General features: G+C 41.5%; 1 protein-coding gene and 1 long non-coding RNA gene across 3 annotated transcripts in view; one reads left to right on the top strand and one right to left on the bottom strand.

Annotated features, from left to right (window-relative positions):
- LOC125764229 (uncharacterized) overlaps positions 1-19,123 on the bottom strand; it is a 146,717-nt gene that overhangs the window by 41,030 nt on the left and 86,564 nt on the right. The window contains exon 3 of the long non-coding RNA XR_007418443.1: positions 4,398-4,455. This is a non-coding gene — a long non-coding RNA (uncharacterized LOC125764229). The remainder of the gene's footprint in view (positions 1-4,397; positions 4,456-19,123) is intronic.
- The window catches only part of LOC125764226 (uncharacterized), a 79,429-nt gene that overhangs the window by 6,017 nt on the left and 54,289 nt on the right, over positions 1-19,123 (top strand). The window contains exon 2 of one of the 2 annotated variants that reach the window (XM_049428213.1): positions 4,190-5,395. In XM_049428213.1, coding sequence (XP_049284170.1) covers positions 5,296-5,395 — 100 coding nt within the window. In that variant the 5' untranslated portion in view covers positions 4,190-5,295. Of the gene's footprint in view, positions 1-582; positions 5,396-19,123 lie in introns of those variants that run through there. The other variant, XM_049428214.1, reaches the window with a different exon arrangement.

Raw genomic sequence — 19,123 nt, forward strand, 5'->3', positions numbered from 1 at the left:
AAATTCAATTAACGCACTTGACCAACTTTTCCCGGCATGATGGGTTGCGCGTGTATAGCCCAGTCCACTTATCCTGGTTCCAAACGGTTTAGCGATTCCATACTCGTGTGCGGTCAGCGGTTTAGTTTTTTCTCCCACTCATGATCCTCTTTTCTTTTATCTTCCCATGCCCTCGATCGATCAGCTGACGATGTTGGTAAGCTTTATCGGTTTCGATTGATGCCTGAAGGGGTGAAATTGTATATGATGGTTTACGTACGTAGCGACCGGTTTGCATGAATTTTGGCCCAGAATTGCTTGCAGAAGCAACAACATTGTAGGACTTTTTTGTTCATACTAAGAGATGAGAGGCATCAGATCACTTTTGTGCTTGGAAACTCATCCCGTTTGAGAGCTACAAAGGATTTAGATTCAAGTGTGCAAAGGAGCTTTTTTGGGTGAAAATCAATTATGCTGATAACACTATCGAACTTGTGTACTTATCATAGGCAGCAAACTTGATAAAAATCGCATGGTTTGCATGACTTAATTCTATGTTTGGAATTACCGAAATTTATACAAGCTGGTAGACCGGCTTTGGGAGAATGTTTGTTGAACAAAATGTGTATAATTTCTAAGGAGTCCATGCAAAATTATACCAAAATACGGTGTCATTCCTGGAAGGTTAAATCTTCTACTTAAATTGATCTTTCATGCACATTGTTCTTCAGGCTTTGGCCAAAAATGCAAATACAATTTTTCGTTTATATTAATTTGTAACTTATTTTAAAAGCCTAAAACAATGGATTCATCAACTTCCATTTCTTTGAAAGATAAATTATCCAACCACAAACCTACACTACAGCACACCAGAATTCTGGCAATGGAATCTTTTATTCAACTTCTCATTCTACTGGGTCATCCCATATGAGCAAGTAAATTAAACTTGGAAGTGGCTCAGCATCTCCGAAGGAACCTCCAAAGGTTCGAAACAATGTTGTGCAACTTGCAGCTGGTGGCGTGTTTCTCAACTCACCAATAGACATCTGATCATTCTCCCCAAAGGCCCGAAACAGGCTCAATGTGTGTTGTTTTACGAAAGTATGTTACTTCTTCTCACCATACCAGTTGTGACGATATGCACAAAAAAGAAAAATAAATTGGAAAAGGAGTACCTCTACGACAAAGTTCCATCTCGTTGCTCGATTCCGTCCTTACGTAAATGTGACATTATGGATAGGATTTTGAGAAGCATGGAGAAGAAAAACCATTTCTCCATGCTTCACCACTTCCAGATGAAAGGGCTCCACTTTGAGACACAGGTTAGCTTTGTAGCTTTGCGGAAGTTTGTGGCTTCTGCGTACGAAAGTAAACAACCTTGCCATCCAGCCGCCCAGGACTCCCTTTGTGCAAAGAGAACTGTGCACGAGAGCCACAAACCCTGAACTTCGACGAACTACCGGACGGTCAAACAATCCGACGCTTACCATCAAGGGATATTATCAAACAAAGCCGACAGCAACGGCATAACATGACACGAGAAGCGACGCAAGGACACCATCCCGTGAGGGATTCTTGTTTGCATGTTGGCAATCTTCACAGCGAAGGACATCAACAAGATGGGAAGGTTTGAATACGGAATGTGAACGGTGGGTATGGATTATTTACATAGTGCCAGTGCCAGTGGCGAAAGGAGATCCCTTGGTAAGGATATTCCAGAGCTGGCGGCAACACTTCAGGAATTGATGTATCCTTTGCTTAACCCCGTACGAGTATCGCTTTCTTGAGATGGGATTGAAAAAGGGAGCCAGTCGGAGGAGGGAATATTGCGGAAGCTTTCCATCAGTGGAAAATTCCTGCCTCACCTTGGGTTAGCGCCTGGCACGCCTTGCAAACCACATGCCGACCAAGTGCCAGGAAAAGCAACCCCACAAGAACTGCCGAATGATGCGAAATCTGATTATTCAAATGACATTGACACGATGCTGTCTCACGGTTTTGCCAACCTGCAAGCAATCGTTTCGGTCCGCTCAGCTGACAATCGACACTTTGCTGCTGAAGGTGTCACTCAAGTCAAGGGAAGGATAACAGCTACGAATGGAAAAGAAGTCGAAATCGTAAATTCTGATTTTCCGATGACATTGACACTAAGCGACTTGCGCTTCCATGGTGTGTGTAAAACGAAACCTACATGCTCGCCACTCGGATATGTATTATAAGGTGTTTTTTCTTACTTTTGACGCACGTAAAAAAAAACACTCACACCCACACAGATCTATTTCAGTACAAGTGAAAATCGACCAAAGCTTCGTGCACGTGAATGGTTTGTTTGTACGTGAAAGATGATATAAATTACATTTAATCCCTAGCATCATGACATACGCCACGATAAAGCAGCCCCACTGAAGCTGACATGTTGCTGTCTTCAGGGGGATGTGTGTGCGCTTAACATGAGATGACATGAAAGAGGAAGGACGATGCTTTGGAAGCGATTCAATAGGACGCGAATGCTGTCCAAATGCATTTACGGTATGGTTTTGCATAATTTTGAAATGTAAGAATTGACCTAGAAATGGTATTCCATTTCACAAATGGCGCACCAGCGCCGCGTGCTGATTGGCAGGTTATTTCGTGAGGTTTGTAAGCGAACGGTGAATGTTTGCTATTATAGAGTACGAAGGAAAAACTAAGAATATTTTAATCATAAACTGTTTTCTTTAGTATTTGATCAGTCCGAAATGGATAAGCAGGTTCATGAACTGTGTTCATGAATATTCTGTTTTCAAATCCAAACATTTTGATAGATCCATTCGTTCGTCTAATAATTGATAATAAATCCTAGCAATGTTTGATTTACTAAGTCGAAAAAGGTAGAGTGAGTACAAAATTAACATCGTAAATTTAGTTCATATTTTTGAGATTGATTTTCCAGCATTAAAATTCTATTCTACAACGAGCACTATCCTAATTATCGAGTTTTTTAAGCTATAATAAGCGTCCAATAAGCACTCACTCAGTGGTTAGTTCGTAGTATGCGAGATAAAAGTTATTAAAACTCCATCCAATAAGTTTTAATTGCACTAGATTACGGCAGGGATTAGTATGTAACAGGTGTACACTTTGGCGTACACGATAGCAAAACAGGCGACCGCGTGCGGAACATATCGAAACTCAAAGCTACCTTTTGATAATCCAGCGGAAAGGTACACAAAAAAAAACATCATAATAATAGTAATGTGGGAAAGCTACAGCATCCTCTCCGCCGACACCATTCGGGTGGCTTCATTAATCACTGCAGACCATAGCTGAGGGATCCGGAAAAACGGATGGGGACGATCGGGGCCTTTATTTCCCTTAACTCTTGCATCGGTCAACATCGTCCTGATCACTCGTTCGGCGAGTGGATAACAGGGCAGGATGTATTTATTTATCGTGCACCAGCACTTTGCACTTTTACGCTCCCAAACAGACACACACACACACGACCGTCCGCTTTTCCTTCCCACGGTATCATTTTCCGAACGATGCGAAACGCGAAAGGTCGTTGTTTATATTCAATTTGGAGCGCTGAATTAAAGCAGACGGCAATTAGTGTGCAGCGCATGTGATGTTAAGATGGAAGCGATGGGGCATAGGCGGCCAGGTTGGCTTCGCTGTATGGATGGATCATGTTAAATTGACTCGATGTTTACGTCGAGTTGCAGTCAACGAGCCAGATGATGGAAGACGTCGGATAGGTTGGAGTATGGAGACTGGCCTTGGTCAAATCCCTAGCGCAATACGATAACGAGCCCGCGTGTAGCTGCACTGCTGCGGGTTTACAAAGTGCATAAGCAGCCTCACGGAGCCCCATTCATCTCGCTTCCACTCACCGCACGTACGGCTGTTGATAATTTCCACCGGTGCAAAAGTGAGAAGCGACGGACACAGACGCAACATTCAATCATTAACCTTTAGCATCCTTCTATCCAGCCACTGCATATTGGTGCACTAGTGCTAGATCTACCGGTTGGGGTTGAGAACTTGAAGTACCCGTAGCGATCCGATCAACCTAGGATCGTCGCTCTTCCTTGCAAAGACTCAGTGGTTTTATTGCTCGTTAATTAATTTGCTCACAGCAAACTGGCGGACCCTCCAAACCATCCTCCGCCCAACTGTATTCGGTTAATATATTGTTCGTTCCATATTTTTTCCCCTCTTCCCTCAACAGAACACCCCTTTTGCAGGTTCAAAGTTCAACCGGGATCAAACGTGCGTGAGTGGCAAAAAGAAGCAATGAAATTGCCAGCAGTGGAAAGTCCATAACGAAGCACGTCTCAAACACGATTTTTGCTCGCCAATTCAATTCGCCAAAAAGGGAGCAACTTTTCCTTTTTGGCCATCGCTACTGAGTTTAACAAAGCAGAAAAAGTACATACCGTGCATGAAAACTCCTACGATGAATGTCCGGGGACAGGTCCCAACCGTTGAAACGACCTGAAATGAAAAACGAGGAATAGTGTAAATAATTAAAAACGATAAATGACAATTTGAAAATAATTACGTGCTGTATTACGTGGGTGAAAAAAGGGCTTTCCAAGTGCATCAGTGTACGTGTGCATGTGTGTGTGTTTGTGTGTGCATGGAAACAAATTTGGAGTGTGGTTTAAAAGCTTAACTCGTGCAAACAGCGCATAAAGGTGGCTGATATCGGAGTCGTGTCATCAAATAGAGATAGTAAAGCAGAGACAAAAAAAAAAGGATATGAACGGACAATAACCGCTGTGTACATGTATTAAACCATTAATCAACCGTAAATCTTTTACGACCGCGAATGTGAATGTGAAACAAAGTGAGTGCGCGTACGATCGATTGAAGTGTGACAGAGAATACAATTAATACATAAGTTGTTCAGCGTGATATTAATTCACAGCAAATATTTAAAAAATCAATGAAATCATAATTAAAAGGAAATTTAAATCTTATTCTGAATATCAATGAAATGAAAAGTCTATAAAGAAACAAAAAATAATGAATGTTCAAATGAAAAATGATAACAAAACAGTTGTGAATTGATGTGAAGCATGAAAACAAAAGTGAAATATTAAAGTTGTACAATTTATAACATCAGAAAGATATAAAAGTATTCCAAAAATGGCAAACAAAATGAAAATAACATATAAAATATTGTGCATGAAGTGAGCAATAGAAATAAGTGTATTAAACGTAAAAAGAGAAAATTCAATAAACTAAAAAACTGAACCTAGCAACGGAAAAACGTAAAAGTTTTTATCGAAAGGATTGCATCACCGGTTCGTCGAGGTGAACGTTGCAAAAATGGATTCTCGGAAGGCCACAGCACAACGCTCCACCGGGCGTTTTCTGCTGATCCGCGTGGGATCGATATTTTTAATCGGGATCATCATTTTCGTACCAGGTAGGTCGCATGAGTAAATGTGTGCTGATACAGCTTGGAGGCTGGGGTGCACTGGGCTATAGGCTGTAAGTTCTCCCATTCTTCCGGGAGATTTTTCCGACGTTACGAGATGGACTAACTGGCATGATGATTAGCTGGAAGGATTTTTTTTTTTTGCCGAGAATTGTAGAGATGGCAAAACAAAAAAATGTGCTCCCTTTCTAAATTCAAATGAAAACTGGCATATTGAAGAAGGCACTAAGGTATGCCTTTGCTGCTGTTCAATTTCCAAACCAACCTTCTGAATACTTCGGATATTGAATAAATGAAGTGAATTGGGTTAACTGTTTGAAAGCAATCAATTGAATGGTTCGAGCTTGTTTTAGTAATAAAATCTCCAATTACTGCTGACCAGTAAGTTCATTCTCGCCATCTTGTTAATAATTACGGTAAAACAATCAAAGCCTCATAAAATTGTAATCTTCTGCAGAACCTCCGGAACCTCCCACGGTCAGGTCAGGTTTCGATTTTATGAACATAAATTATTCCAACCTTTATTCTCTATCTCCGGTTTGGAGCAGCATTAGGTCATCTTTGCTCGTTCCATCCGGTCTTCAACGCACTGCAACAAACGTTGTGAAGGTTTCACTTCGTAGACGTTTCAAATGATTTGCTTTCGTTTACATTCCGGCTTGGTTGAGAATGAACCGCATCCCCGTAAGAGTTCAGGTAGACGAGACTAGTTACAACAGGTATCTCCTCTGGTCGTTCCGCACTAAAGAGTAAAAGAATCTGCCACGCTTCCTTGTTTTCCTTCCAACGGTATGTTTTTCTACCACCCCAACCACACTCAACAGACGTGAGGAATAACCGAGATAAGACACCGTCCGGCTGGTTGCTGGCTGGTAGCAAAAATCCTGGCATTCCTCCGCAAACCACAATCGAGGATGGAAAACTCAAACCCTCCATCTCACGCTGTTAGGAAGCTGCAGTAGCCACACTTCCCATTTAACGAAGAGAAAGATTAGGATGAAGAAACGTGAGCCAGACACGCTTCACAAGGACGAAGGCAAGACGCTTTCAGTGTGGCAGCTGTAGATGTTTCCTTCATTTTTCCTCGGTTTATGGAAATCCAGGAAAAGTCACGGTGTGTTTAGAAGTCAGTGAAAGTGGAAGGGAACGAGGAGGATGCCACAACTGTCTCGAGCAGGTCAAGGAATAACATCAGACAGCATCATGGCAACAAGAAAATCTGAATCAGTTTCAACCGACCGATTGCCTTGAACATGGGAAACAATCTCGTCTCAAACGCGTCTGCCCCAGTTTCCCTCTCATCCGGGCGAAATCGGTTCTGTGTGTAAATCAAATGTAAATAACATTTTCAAAAGGATTCTGTTTGTTTCAAGTTTTATTTACTTTGGCAATTTCCCACCCGACGGTGGACTGGCGACTGGCATTGGTGGTGGTGGTGGTGGCAAATAATGTTGGAATGTGATTGTACAAATAGGAATGTTGTTCCATTCGGGAAGGAGTTCGATAGCCCTGGCAAATAGAGGTACGATGGTATGGTTTCGTTCATCTTGCTTGTCCTTACTCTACCGAATGTGCCGAGAAACTGCATTCATTCAGCTTTTTCAATGGGTCTAATCAGAGCCGCTTTTGATAAGGGCAGTCTTAAAGAAATGTGTTTTCTAAGCACCGGAAAACATCAATAACACCCTTCTTACAGCTTTAGATGAATGTTTTATATGGTTTGTGTTAGAGCGATGCCAATTTGCACAATCTCATGAGAAAGTTCAATACCGCCGGGACACCTCCGAATGAAATATTTAACCAAATATTTTTGATAATGCTAGTCTACCTTTTCGGGCTAAAATATATTACGCTTCTCATTGAATTGAATTTTTCTTCGATTTGTAAAGTTCTGTTGAACAAAATAATAAAAGTTGAAGTTTTAATATTGTGTTCCTTAATTGTCACATTCTTAACACTAATTAGTATCTTCTAGCAATTAAACTTGTTGATATTAATATTTACAATGGCTGGTGCCGCACTTCACTTTATTCAAAGGCTTCATAAATCGCAGGCTTAGAAAACAATTCCCTATCCTTCTCAAGGCAACCCACCAAGAATCATCGTTCTAGTGCTTCCATCACTTTAGCTAGACCGCGTTCAGCTTCAGTAAACAAATCTACGAGAAAATGTTCTAAATCTTCCCCAAATATCGTCCAGTCGATAGTTCACATTGCGTCCGAAAAGAGTATTATGCCACCTCGGAAAAACTTTCCATCAAACGAGCTGTGACGATGTTCACCCTCCGGCTATAACGGTGACATCGCATCGTGCCGCATCGAACGATGCCCAGCCCCACATACCTTTTCGGGCTGATGTTTGAAAGTGTATGGCCAATCCTGGGAAGCCTTGTTTCATTAGAGGCTTAATTTTAATCACGAACCATCAGTGATGCCCGTCGGGACAGCCTAGGGATGATTCAACTACTACGTAACGCGAAAATTGGAAATTGGATACTTTTGATCTGCTCGATCGATAGCCAATAGTAAAGCATCTTGAACCATTCTAACATATGAAAGAAGAACAACTATACGATACACTAGAATGGCGGCTAGTGGATAGAAGAGGATGTTACCTCCTGCGTGGATATTCTCTTGGTGTCGAAGAATCGTTTCTGGAGTTTTTTTGCCGGACCATCATGGCAGTAATCCCTCCTAGTGCTACGTAATATTTGAATGATCCCTTACGGTAGCTACTGTTGCGTATCTAGTAGCTTTAAACTGTTCTGCTAGAATCGTGCTAACTGGCTGACAGAATCTGTTGCTATATGGGTGGTTTCAAACAGTGCTTTAAAACCATCCCCAACCCTCCGAATGCTTTGAGGTTTATTTTACGCTCTTCCACAGACTAAGAAAGGATTCATTGACAGAACCACTCACACGCGCACGATCGTTTGCTATACATACTGGAGGAAGATGTCCAAAGTTTTCCGCAAAACACAAACGAATCGGAAAATTAAACCCATAGCAGTGCGGGCTGAAAGAGGAGCAGTGATACTGGGGAGGCCCACCTCAATCGCAACATTTCACCCGGCCGCGCACTCTGTGTCGTTGGGTTGAAGTTTGAAAGTTTGGTTGCATGAAAACTCGTCCTGAGTTCTTCCACCGAACACGTTTGCGGTGAACTTTCCGACGCCATTCGAAAGCCTCAGAATGCGATACGAAGTACAATGCGGGAAACCGAATTACGAATGACGGAAATCTTGTCGGTTTTTGGGAGTAGGATGGGAGGGCAGAGCGAAAAGTTGAGCCGGTGGTTTCAATTCCGTTCGGACGAAAAGTCATGTTGACTGTGACTTTCGGTTTGTGTGAATGGGTTTTAGCAACAAATGATGTACAAAGTGTTACATTTACACAGCAGTAAATGACAAATGTAGAAATTTAAAAATAAAATCGCTATCTGAAGAGAACATTCTTTCCAGAAAAAAACTAATCTTGTTAATTAAGCATATACCTTCAAGTTATTTATAGCCCACTTCAACTAAATATCAATAAAACTTCATCTTCAATTCTTTCCTCTGAGGAATATATTCCACACAAACATGAAATCGACCCATTGCTGCCAATAAGCAAACCGATTCCTTTTTATAGCAACACGCGTCACAAATAGCGCCAGGAACTGACCTCGACTATACTTTCTCCACCCTAACATAACCCGTTGTGCAATGTTCTTTCACTAGCCTAAGACGTTTGCCTTAGCCAAGACAAGTCACTCCATGACTCTTGGCTAATTCACGTCATAAAAACACATGTCCTGAAAGGGCGTGCAACACGAAACACGATTGCCTTTAACGATTATTCTTGACCCACGCCGTCTATCGCTGGGCGGGTTGAAACTGTGCCGTTTCTTAGCCTTCGCAAATCGTTCACTTTATGCGAGATTTCTTTCGTTTTCTAAGCTTAAATTTACGTCCGCCAAAACGGAACAACTAACTGAAATGATTTTGCAACAGCGAGAAGCTTGAAATAAAGTGTTGTAACACGTCAAGACAAATCGAGTGGCTATTTAAGTGCATAACTTTACGCACTTACTTTGTGGGTGACGTCAAAAAATGATTTTAATTAATTTATTTTATTTGCATACTTGCTTAGTTGTTTTTGAATATCATTTAAGCAAATAAACTGCAAATTTCTATGAACACATTATTAATTCTTTAATATAACTCTCAAACTTTGCGCGAAAGTCTACAGGACGGTTACCACACTATGTCCAGGACACTTTACCCAAGCGCCATCGATTTGTGGTCGACATCGTGCCGATACGCTCCGTTTCGTGATTTTCGTCATAAACATAAAATTTTATGCTTCCCTCGCCTCCAAGCTCCACCCACCAACCGCCGGAACGAAACTACCAATGCGCCAAAAGTCAAGTGCAACTTGCCATACCACGGCACGCGCTTACCTCGAGTATAAGGTATCATTTGAACCGACCGGAAATTACCGAAACCACAGCAAAGCACCAAATGACATGGAAACATCCAAGCAAACACCCCGAAATCCAAATCTCAGCGGACAACTCACCTTCAGCACTTGATGTTTTTTTGTTTTGTTTCATCCTCACCAACGTACGATCATGATCGACTCCCGGTGTGTTTTGTCTGTGTGTGTGTATATTAGTGTGTTTTCCTTCTGACCTCATCCAACCATGCAAGAGTGTGGATTGAACAACCAGCACAAAGATACTTCCCCGTTAAAAACCATCCTACCGGAACTTCCCACACCGGATGGTTGAGGTTTTTCTACGAACTCAACTCAACTTCAACTCCGCCGGGCATACGAGCGCGAAAGGGAAATGGGTGAAAATTAAAGAATATTTTCCAACCTATTTGATGCACTACGACCGGCACCGGGTGAAGTTGGTTTCGGGTTCCTGCAAGTCGAATTTGGTTATTTAACTTTTGTTTTATTTTTTCAACCCATTCTTCTTTCCATTTTCCGGGATTTGCATTGGCGTCCAACTCCCTGCCTTTGTTAACGCGGCTATGGAGCGAAATTTCGCTCCTTGTACTACTGTACCCTTTTCGTAGAAATTTTATTATCTTCATTCCAGGCGCGTGTTAAAACTTCGGACGTCGCGCAAAAGAGGCCATTTTTAATTAAATTTTCATTGTCCCAAACACATCCCGGTCGTACAAATAACTAACAATCCGGCGATGGGAAGGATGAAACAAAAGTCCTTGTCTAGTGGCGGGTAGCGATGTTTGGGAAAATGGGTAACAGCCGGAAGCGATGGTAAAGAATTTTCTTATCGTTGTGAGCAAGCAAGGGAGGATGATCGAAGTAATGGTAAGGAAAGGAGATGGAATGAGCGAAAAGCGGGAAAAAATTAATTCACGCTCACGTCATCCGATGCACTCACGAACACTTTACACGCCGATGGTGAAGCTGTTGATGAAGGAATGGAAGTTCAGATAAAAACGCCATTCTGTGGTTAGACGAGTAGAAATAAAACAAAACCGAGCAAGGATAGAATCGAGTCTCCACTATCGAATGCAGGTATTAATTTTGAGGTAACAGTGAGCGTAGAACGATAAGATGACCGTCGCGTTGGTCAAGGTTAATATTAAATTAATAAGAGATACGGTAAGAGATAAAGATTCAAACTCTTTTTTTTGAAATGAAAGGCTGATGGAGAAATGGTGATGCACACAGCTTTGTGAAACATGTGTAGGCCTTCGCCGATCTATAGGAAACGATCTATACAGAGAACGAATGGATATTGATTTTTGAGAAACTATTAGTATTATCCTTAAAACAGAAAAGGTTCTTAAAGAAAAGAAACCTTGGAAAATTTGAGAAGCAACTTCAAAGTAATGTAAAAAAAACTGAAACAGATTAACAGGCAGCTCTCATGAGAAGAGAAACAATACGCAAAACTACTCAGAGCAATCCATTTCTAAGCTTAAATTGATGGCATCTTCGATACACTCAACACAATCCAAAGCAACTCCCATTCGCCCAAGTCACTCGCCATTATTATTCGGACTTAATCCTTCCGAAGCATGTGTTGAGCGCTGACAGACAATGAACGGTACCGCCGGTGGGCGTAGCCCCTTTGGGGGGGATTTATCATAGCCATAAATTGTGTTTGATCCCTCTTAGCTTCACCGTTACGACTTACCGAAAACAGGCGAGGCGAGGAGTATCGTGCCCTGCCCTCAAAAACCTCATCATCATCGCCGTCGTCGTCGTCGTCTGTACAGGATTCTCGTTCCTTGCCGGTCGGGATAAAGTTGTAATTGGTTAAATAGCCCAAGTGGAGCAGTATAAGCGTTTCCTGCATTTAGCCAGCAACAAGGAGATGTGGATGGTGTAAAAGGTAAAATCCCCAAAAGGCATCCGTTTTAAGAAGCTTATGCTTTGCACCGGGAATTGGACGGTACCGGTGGATTGGTGGCGAAAAGAAAACCCATTAACAATAATGAAAAACTCCGGCTGCAAGTTAGAAGCTCATTTTTGCATCGCAAGAAAGCGAAAAAAAGGTAGTGTATTGCATGGACTCTGGGAAGTAACTGGCCTGCTTTTATTTACCTTAGCCTAATGGTCTTCCTGAAAGTTGGGGCCATCCTTCAGGTGGTTGTACGGCGAAAGAAAAGGCTACAATTTTCGCAGTATTTTTATTTGATTTTACGATCATGGTTACAGCTTCTTTTTTTTGGGGGAGACAAGATATAAAATACAATACAGAACCATTATCAGCATGTTAGAATTATCTCTACATTCGTGTCCTAACAGATTCTAACCCATTTGGTTACTAGAAACTGTCCAAGTCATCACGGAATTTCGTCCATGTATACTGCATCTCCTACCTAAAATATTGGGCTTCTATTTCAGTTGCCAATGCATTTCCATTAGGGTTGGGATGGAATGGTTGCAGTAATTCACAACTTCTCCATTTGTCCGATTGCGGAGATAGTAGACAGCAGAAATACGTCTGCCCATGCCCTGCAGCGAATAACCTTCGCCCTAACATCCAAAGGAATGATTGCGAAACATTGCCAGAGAAGCTCAAAACCATGATCATCGAGATACAAGAGCGCTGTGCTATTTCGGCCGAAAGTTATGACCTCCCGGGTAGTTCATCCTTTTGCTACACGTGCATTCTTGCTAGACCGCTTCCAAGACGGACCCCACCGGCCAATCGGACTCGGGTGAATCGGTAAAAAACACCCTGAAGAGCAATTTGCATTATAATCACTCCGTACTACTTGCTGCATCCGGACCACCGGTTTGCAATGGTGAAGGAAAATTGACGGAAAACTGTTCGGAAAACGGCAAATAGGTCTGAGGGTTCTGGGTGGAAACTCGACGTGGTAGCACAAAACACAAGGTAACTGTTTCCTGTTGCTACCGTGGTTGATCTTCTTCTCTCTGTGCGCCGTACGCTACTGCACGAGAAGTCAACGTCAGCGATGCGCGAATGACAGCTACAGCCCTTCTCTTCGTTTGCCCTGCTCAGCAAGAGATACTACCTGTAGAAATGTTGAATAATTCTGAAAGCCAAAACCCTTTTCTTCCTCGTTCCATCCGAAACGTCCAGGTCTCCACGTGGAGTAGCGGCGTGTGTTTGTGTTATGCTGGGTGGGTGCACACGTGCACTGAAGGTGAGAATGACAGTGTTTGGGGTTTGCAAATGAAAATGCACCACCGGATTAAGTGCAACAGGCTGGGACCGGGTGGAGACCTGCTTGCTGTAGCCACCATCGTGAAGAAAAGAGCTATACAGACCAGGAAAGGATAAGCAACTGGATAAACCGATGATTATTGTCCTTTCTGGAGTGGTCTCATGCACCGAATAATGGGACAGTGGGTAACGATTGCATGAAACCGGCTTCCCACCAACATGGCCGGGCAGTGGTACGACCCTGGAGCCCGAATCCACAAACACAAACATTGGATGCTATAAACATGGCTGAGGGTTTTATGCAAAATCCTTGGGGCTCTTTAAAATGAAGAGGACCGGTTTAATTTGTCGTACATAAATTGACAAAGGTGACAGTGCAGCACGTGGAAAGCAGACAGCAGGTTGTGCGAAGTATTTTTGTAGACTTTGGTTGAGCATAGATAAGAAGGACGCTTATTGAAATGAAGATATTCAAGAAACAGTAGTGTTTTACACAACGAAACGTAATAGTATCCGAACACTGTAAAAAGTTTTTACTAGATTCCAGATCGAGATCAATTTACTTTTATGCAAAAAAAAATTGAATTCGTTTTTAGCAGTTGTCTTTTATTTAATTCTAAATCATAAAAGTTTGATGTTTTAATGTTTTATTCAATAACTGTTAAATTAAAGATATGTAGAGCTAGCATTTAATAAATAGACATGAAGGGAAATTGGTTGTAGATTAGAAAACAAAAACCGGCCCTAAAATTTCTGTAGTTTAAATTTTAGAAATAATGCAATCTATAATAAATAACAGCGACTCACCACAAATGTCAACCGTGTAAGGTTGTCGTACCGAAAACCATTTTAATAATTACTATAAATCATTAGTAGCACAACAGTGAAGAAAATGCAACATAGAAAAACCAGGAATTCCATTCTCGATGGAAAATGCTAGTGCAAACAGTGTGGCGCAATGTTGCACAGAAATACCGTCAATCGAAAACTTAAAACAATCTCCGTCGTGAATAAAAAAAACAAAGCGAGAAACATTTTGTGAACGCTTCGCTAAATCGCTAAAAATGTACAAAGTTTGCTTGGAATTTCGAAATGGGAACAAATTTTTTAAATGACTTTTGCTAAGCTCGAATCGAAGAAGGCGACGCAAAAAATGGCACAAATCAAAACGCAGTTGGAAGGATGAGAGAGCTGGCATTTGCAAAGAAAGAAACACAACCATTTTAAATGTGTTGCTTGTTGCTTGTGTTGAGCTTTATTTTGATGTGATTTTTTGCCGTTTTTTTTTTTGTTTTCGTTGCTAATATTGTGTTATTTAATTAATTTTCTCATTTAGAAGTGTGGCTTACGCCTGCTTTCAACCATCTTAAAGGGTAAGAGGGAGGTTAGTATGTTTGTGCTTTCATTTTGGTTTTGCTTTTTTTGCATTCTTTAACACTTATTGTTAAATTTGCCGTCGAGTGGAAAAACCAACAGAAGGTATTTGTGACTAGAAATGAAGGTTGCTAGTTTCATTATGTTTTTAGTTTTAATTTTTCACTCCCAACATGGGCACGAGCATGACGCAGAGAAGTGGTTTGTTGTAGCTGCAATATTTTTCATTGCCTTCGACATTTTCAACGAACAAGGTTGGCCTTCGTTTCCAGTTTTTTTTTCAATTCCCTTGTTGTTTTGTTATCGTTGTGCTTCAGTCAGTCAGTTTTACCACCATGGAACACGATGGATATTCCATTTCGCCCAGTGATTGAAGCAAAGTCGGAGCTCATGTCTCACTTCGTTGTAGCGCGAGTTTTACGTTTGTTTTTAATTAAAATAATATTCTAATTACATTTTTTCCCACCAACTTCATACTGTAAATGCAAGCCAAAGCACACAGCGATGGGAAAACAGACGTAATGTAAAATAGTTGTAATTATTCGCTGTGTGTCGTTTGGTTACAAATAAGAAAAAAAAACTATTTCAAGTGCATTTCATAACGAAATTTGTTGGTTCAAAAAGATTTTTTGTACAGAAATTAAAACTTTTTCTGAGTTGTTAGACATTATTTAAGACGTGATTTGTCCTACTTTGCTAAATTATTTCTACGTAAACGATTGTACATGTTAAATATAATCAGATTTACATTACTGCCCTCAATAACAATGATGATTGCCAATGATTCGTCTAAAAGTAATATTCCGCGAATGACTATTCACGTCGAGCAAAAAGGGCTGCCTGCACATAATCTTTCGCTTCGGGGTATCCATTTTCCCGTTAATTTTCCCATGCCATACCGACTAGAAACCTTTCCACTAAGTCAATCCGTTAGTAAACCGTCATCGATACTCGATGGCACGTTGCCTTAGCAAATAATTCCACGTGCTCTCGCTTGCACATGGAGCCTACCGAAAGCTTTGCTGATGGATATTTAACCCAAGTCCGGATTTACTGCACGCTCATTCCACTGCTAGCTGAATCCGTGCTGTACCATCTACGCCTCGTCGTTTTTACTTAACTATAAATCGATAAATCACTTCATTTTCGCCTTCAAAACTGTGGCTTTTCATCCAAATAATCGTATTAAATCGAATCAGCTAACGGCGGTTATTGTAGGAAATCCACATCATCGTCATCGGCGTCACTAATGCGCGAGACTTAGCAAATGATTTGCCAAAAAGAAATACTGGAATTCTCTAGCGCAGGGAATTCTTCGAACCACAAAGCTCAATCAGTCCGGTGTTTATTGCTTTGATGAAATATGAATAAATCTCGTTATACACTTTGACTAAATCAATCAATTCATCCTTTCGGAGCCCTCGAGGATAGAGGACCGTTTCGTATCGTGTTGATTTCTTTTCCTTCCGAGCAAGCAAAGGAAAATTTCAGTGAATGGGAAAACGACGCTCTGCGGTGTGATGGCCCTCATCATCACGTGCACTCATGCCGGAAGCTTCGGGAGTTTCGAAAAGGTCCTTTTGCGTTGCCTTTTCCAACGCGTTGGCTTGCCCCACTCAAAACGATGAGTAATGTGCACTATATTCCAGGGTGTGCAAGAAATCGGGAGGCTCCGGGACAAAAGGTAGTACCGACATGATTCATTTGCTCGGCCTGTCTTGTATTTACATAAATATTCAATAAAAGCAACTGTAGCAACCCTCGACACACAGCAGCATTCGGTCGGCAGGACGATTTGTCTCCATGGGTGCCATTAGACCGTACAAGAAAGGATGATTGAAAGATTGCATCTAAAGAAAAAAAAAGTTTATCACGTCTAATACTGTTGTTCATTTGCACTGAAAATGAACCAGAATGAGGTTTTTGGCAAGGATGATACAGAAAGTGTACAACATCTCTCCAACGAAAGACGTTGAAACTAGACTATGGTTACGTTTATTGTATAAAATATGATAAGAATTCTTCTCGTGTATGCGTAAGCCTAATGCATGCGCTTTCAGTTGCAAATAACATTGGTGCAGAATAACGAGTTGTTATTTATTTACTTTCAAACGTTGTTCTAGGCTGAGCATAAACAAACATTTCCCTTTACCGTTGAACAAAGCTTTTGATAGAAAAAAAAGATAATCACAATACAAACACTTTGATAACTGTTTTCGCAAATTCAAAAACATAAAAAACACCTAACAGTATGTTCAACATAAAACAGTATAATAAACATAATAACAAAAAAATAACGATAAAAATGAAAATAACAACAAAGTAGCTAACATGTAACATAAAACCTAATAAAATAACAACACACGAAAGGACCGGGTGTCAAATCCAATGAGGACTGTCGCCCAGCCGCAAGGACTGGCTATCCGGCTATGGCAGGCATAACCTTAAAGATCGTTAAGCCGAGATGAAAAAAGATAATAACTAGTATACAGTTGAAATGCAAACTGCTAATATAGACTACAAGAGAAGAAACCAACAAAACAAACGCTATAAACAAACAAAAAGAAAAAAAACAAAGTTTGCAATTTGTTCAAAACCCAATATTCAAACTTATAGAGAGAAAGTTGTGTTGGTGCTCATAACCCGGGAAAGAAAATGCAAAACACTAAATTGTATTGATTACATTTTCACCATCAAACATCAACGATGGGGCTGACAACACATCCTTTCTCCTGCTGGAAACTTCATGCGCCCCATTATGAGCCCGTGAAACGCCCCAAGTTTCGGAACCCCGACTGTCTTTCCCGTTGCATTGAGCCGAAAGTTGTTTATGTGGATAATTTATGCACCCAGCGTGCATCTAGCCGTTGTTCGAGTCTGGGTGTGTGTGTTTGTGTGGTGGGCGAAGAGAGTGATTCGCCTTCTAGGCATCTGAAGAAAAACTCTTGGATAGAGCGCGATGGGGAAGAAGCTTTCTTGAACTAACATGACGCCCAACTAGCAGTGATGCTTTATCACTGCATAATGGTGCGCGTGGGATTGAAACCGGGAAGCGCCAGTGAAGAAGGAAGGCAACACGCAGGAAAAACCATTTGCAGTTTCCTGCGGCCCACCGTAGGCGAAAAGGATAATGCACAGAGAAGCAACCCCAGTACCGCTCATGAATATGCTTCACCACCCGTGTATGTCGAAGCTGTTGTGGATGGCCATTCGGTGCGAAGATGGCTGCTTGCGAAAGAGGGAAAATCTTTTGTATGTGCTCACACATTCGGCGATTGCTCGCTTTTTTTCCAGGTTCATCCTTGCCGTGTGGAGTGTGGGTATGCGATACATATGCAAGGCATGCCTACGATTGCTGAATTCATGATGCAGAAAATGATGCCACTGTAAGCGCTTCTGTCTGTCTGCCATTCTTAGCGTGCTCGGAGTGGGCCCCCATCTTAAGGGGAGCGGCATTGAGAGCAGCACAGTTACCACCTTCTCCATCAGGCATGTAAATGTCCTGGAAGGGCAACGCAAAGAAGCGCATTTTCGCCTTCGGGTCTATCGTGTACACGCAAGCAAATGGCTGTGATGGCTGAATGGCGAGGTGTTTCGGTGTATCTGTTTTCTCACTTCTTTTTCCTTGCATTCCGGATGCCGAGGTTCAAAGTGGTTGGTGCAAGTTAAAGCAAGAAATGTTTCTTTATCTGCATGTCAATTCTCACCCTCTTACATCCTACAGCTACCCTTCCTGCTTATCGTGCACTGCAACAACGCAAAACGCACAGATGAAAGGCTGATGATCTGCTTTTTCACTTTCACAAATCTTCAGTTTTCCCCGGCTGCTAGTCAGCATTTGAGGTTTTTCTTATTTACTCACACTCAATTCGTCCAGCCTTTTTCCTTCTCCTTCCGGGTGGTCGTGGTGGTCGATATGAATATTTCATACACATCCCACGGTACCACAAAAGTGGATCGCAAAATGGTAACACGGTGGTGCCTTTTTTACATCGACAAGGGACGCTTGCCGCACGTACCATACACACTTGCCACCCTATACCCGGTGGAGTGTCTTTTGACTTATCGGAATGCCCTGGATTCTCTGTCTTCTTCGGGAAAATAAAAAATGGAGAAAAATTCCACCCCAAAAAAGGAAACATTCCCCAAGTTGCAGCCAGTCACGTAAATCAGATCCATGCAGAAGGTAAGCAAGGGAATAAATAAGTTGTGCAGTTGTGTATTGCCACTGGTACCAGTATGCAAACCCGGGAGCATTCGGGTTCCGGGACAGAAAAAAAACAACATCAAAACCCTACAACGGACAACGCATACGGAAGCAGCATGGATCAATGCTGCTCATTTTCTCGGCAGGAGGGAAATTGATAAAGCTTGATACCGAAACGAAACGGAGTCAACTTAAGTGTTTGATGTTTCGAAGGGAAAGGAGCACTGAGTAAAAGCAGGATACGAAAAGTGGAATGGAATGTTCAAAATGATTTACAACCAGTTCACATCGACATGGCGCTTTAGTATGTAGGATGTAGTTCTCTTCTGGTTTTACGGTGTTTTTCATCGATTATATTCCCTCTTTACGGTTTTTTATAATCGTAGAAGTGTGACCATTTTGGTTGAAAATAGGTTAATATTGTTGAAAAATTTCTTTAAAAAAAGTTTTAATCATTATAATAATTCTGTTAT

Source organism: Anopheles funestus, chromosome 2RL, assembly GCF_943734845.2.
Source record: "Anopheles funestus chromosome 2RL, idAnoFuneDA-416_04, whole genome shotgun sequence".
Classification (NCBI taxonomy): domain Eukaryota; kingdom Metazoa; phylum Arthropoda; class Insecta; order Diptera; family Culicidae; genus Anopheles; species Anopheles funestus.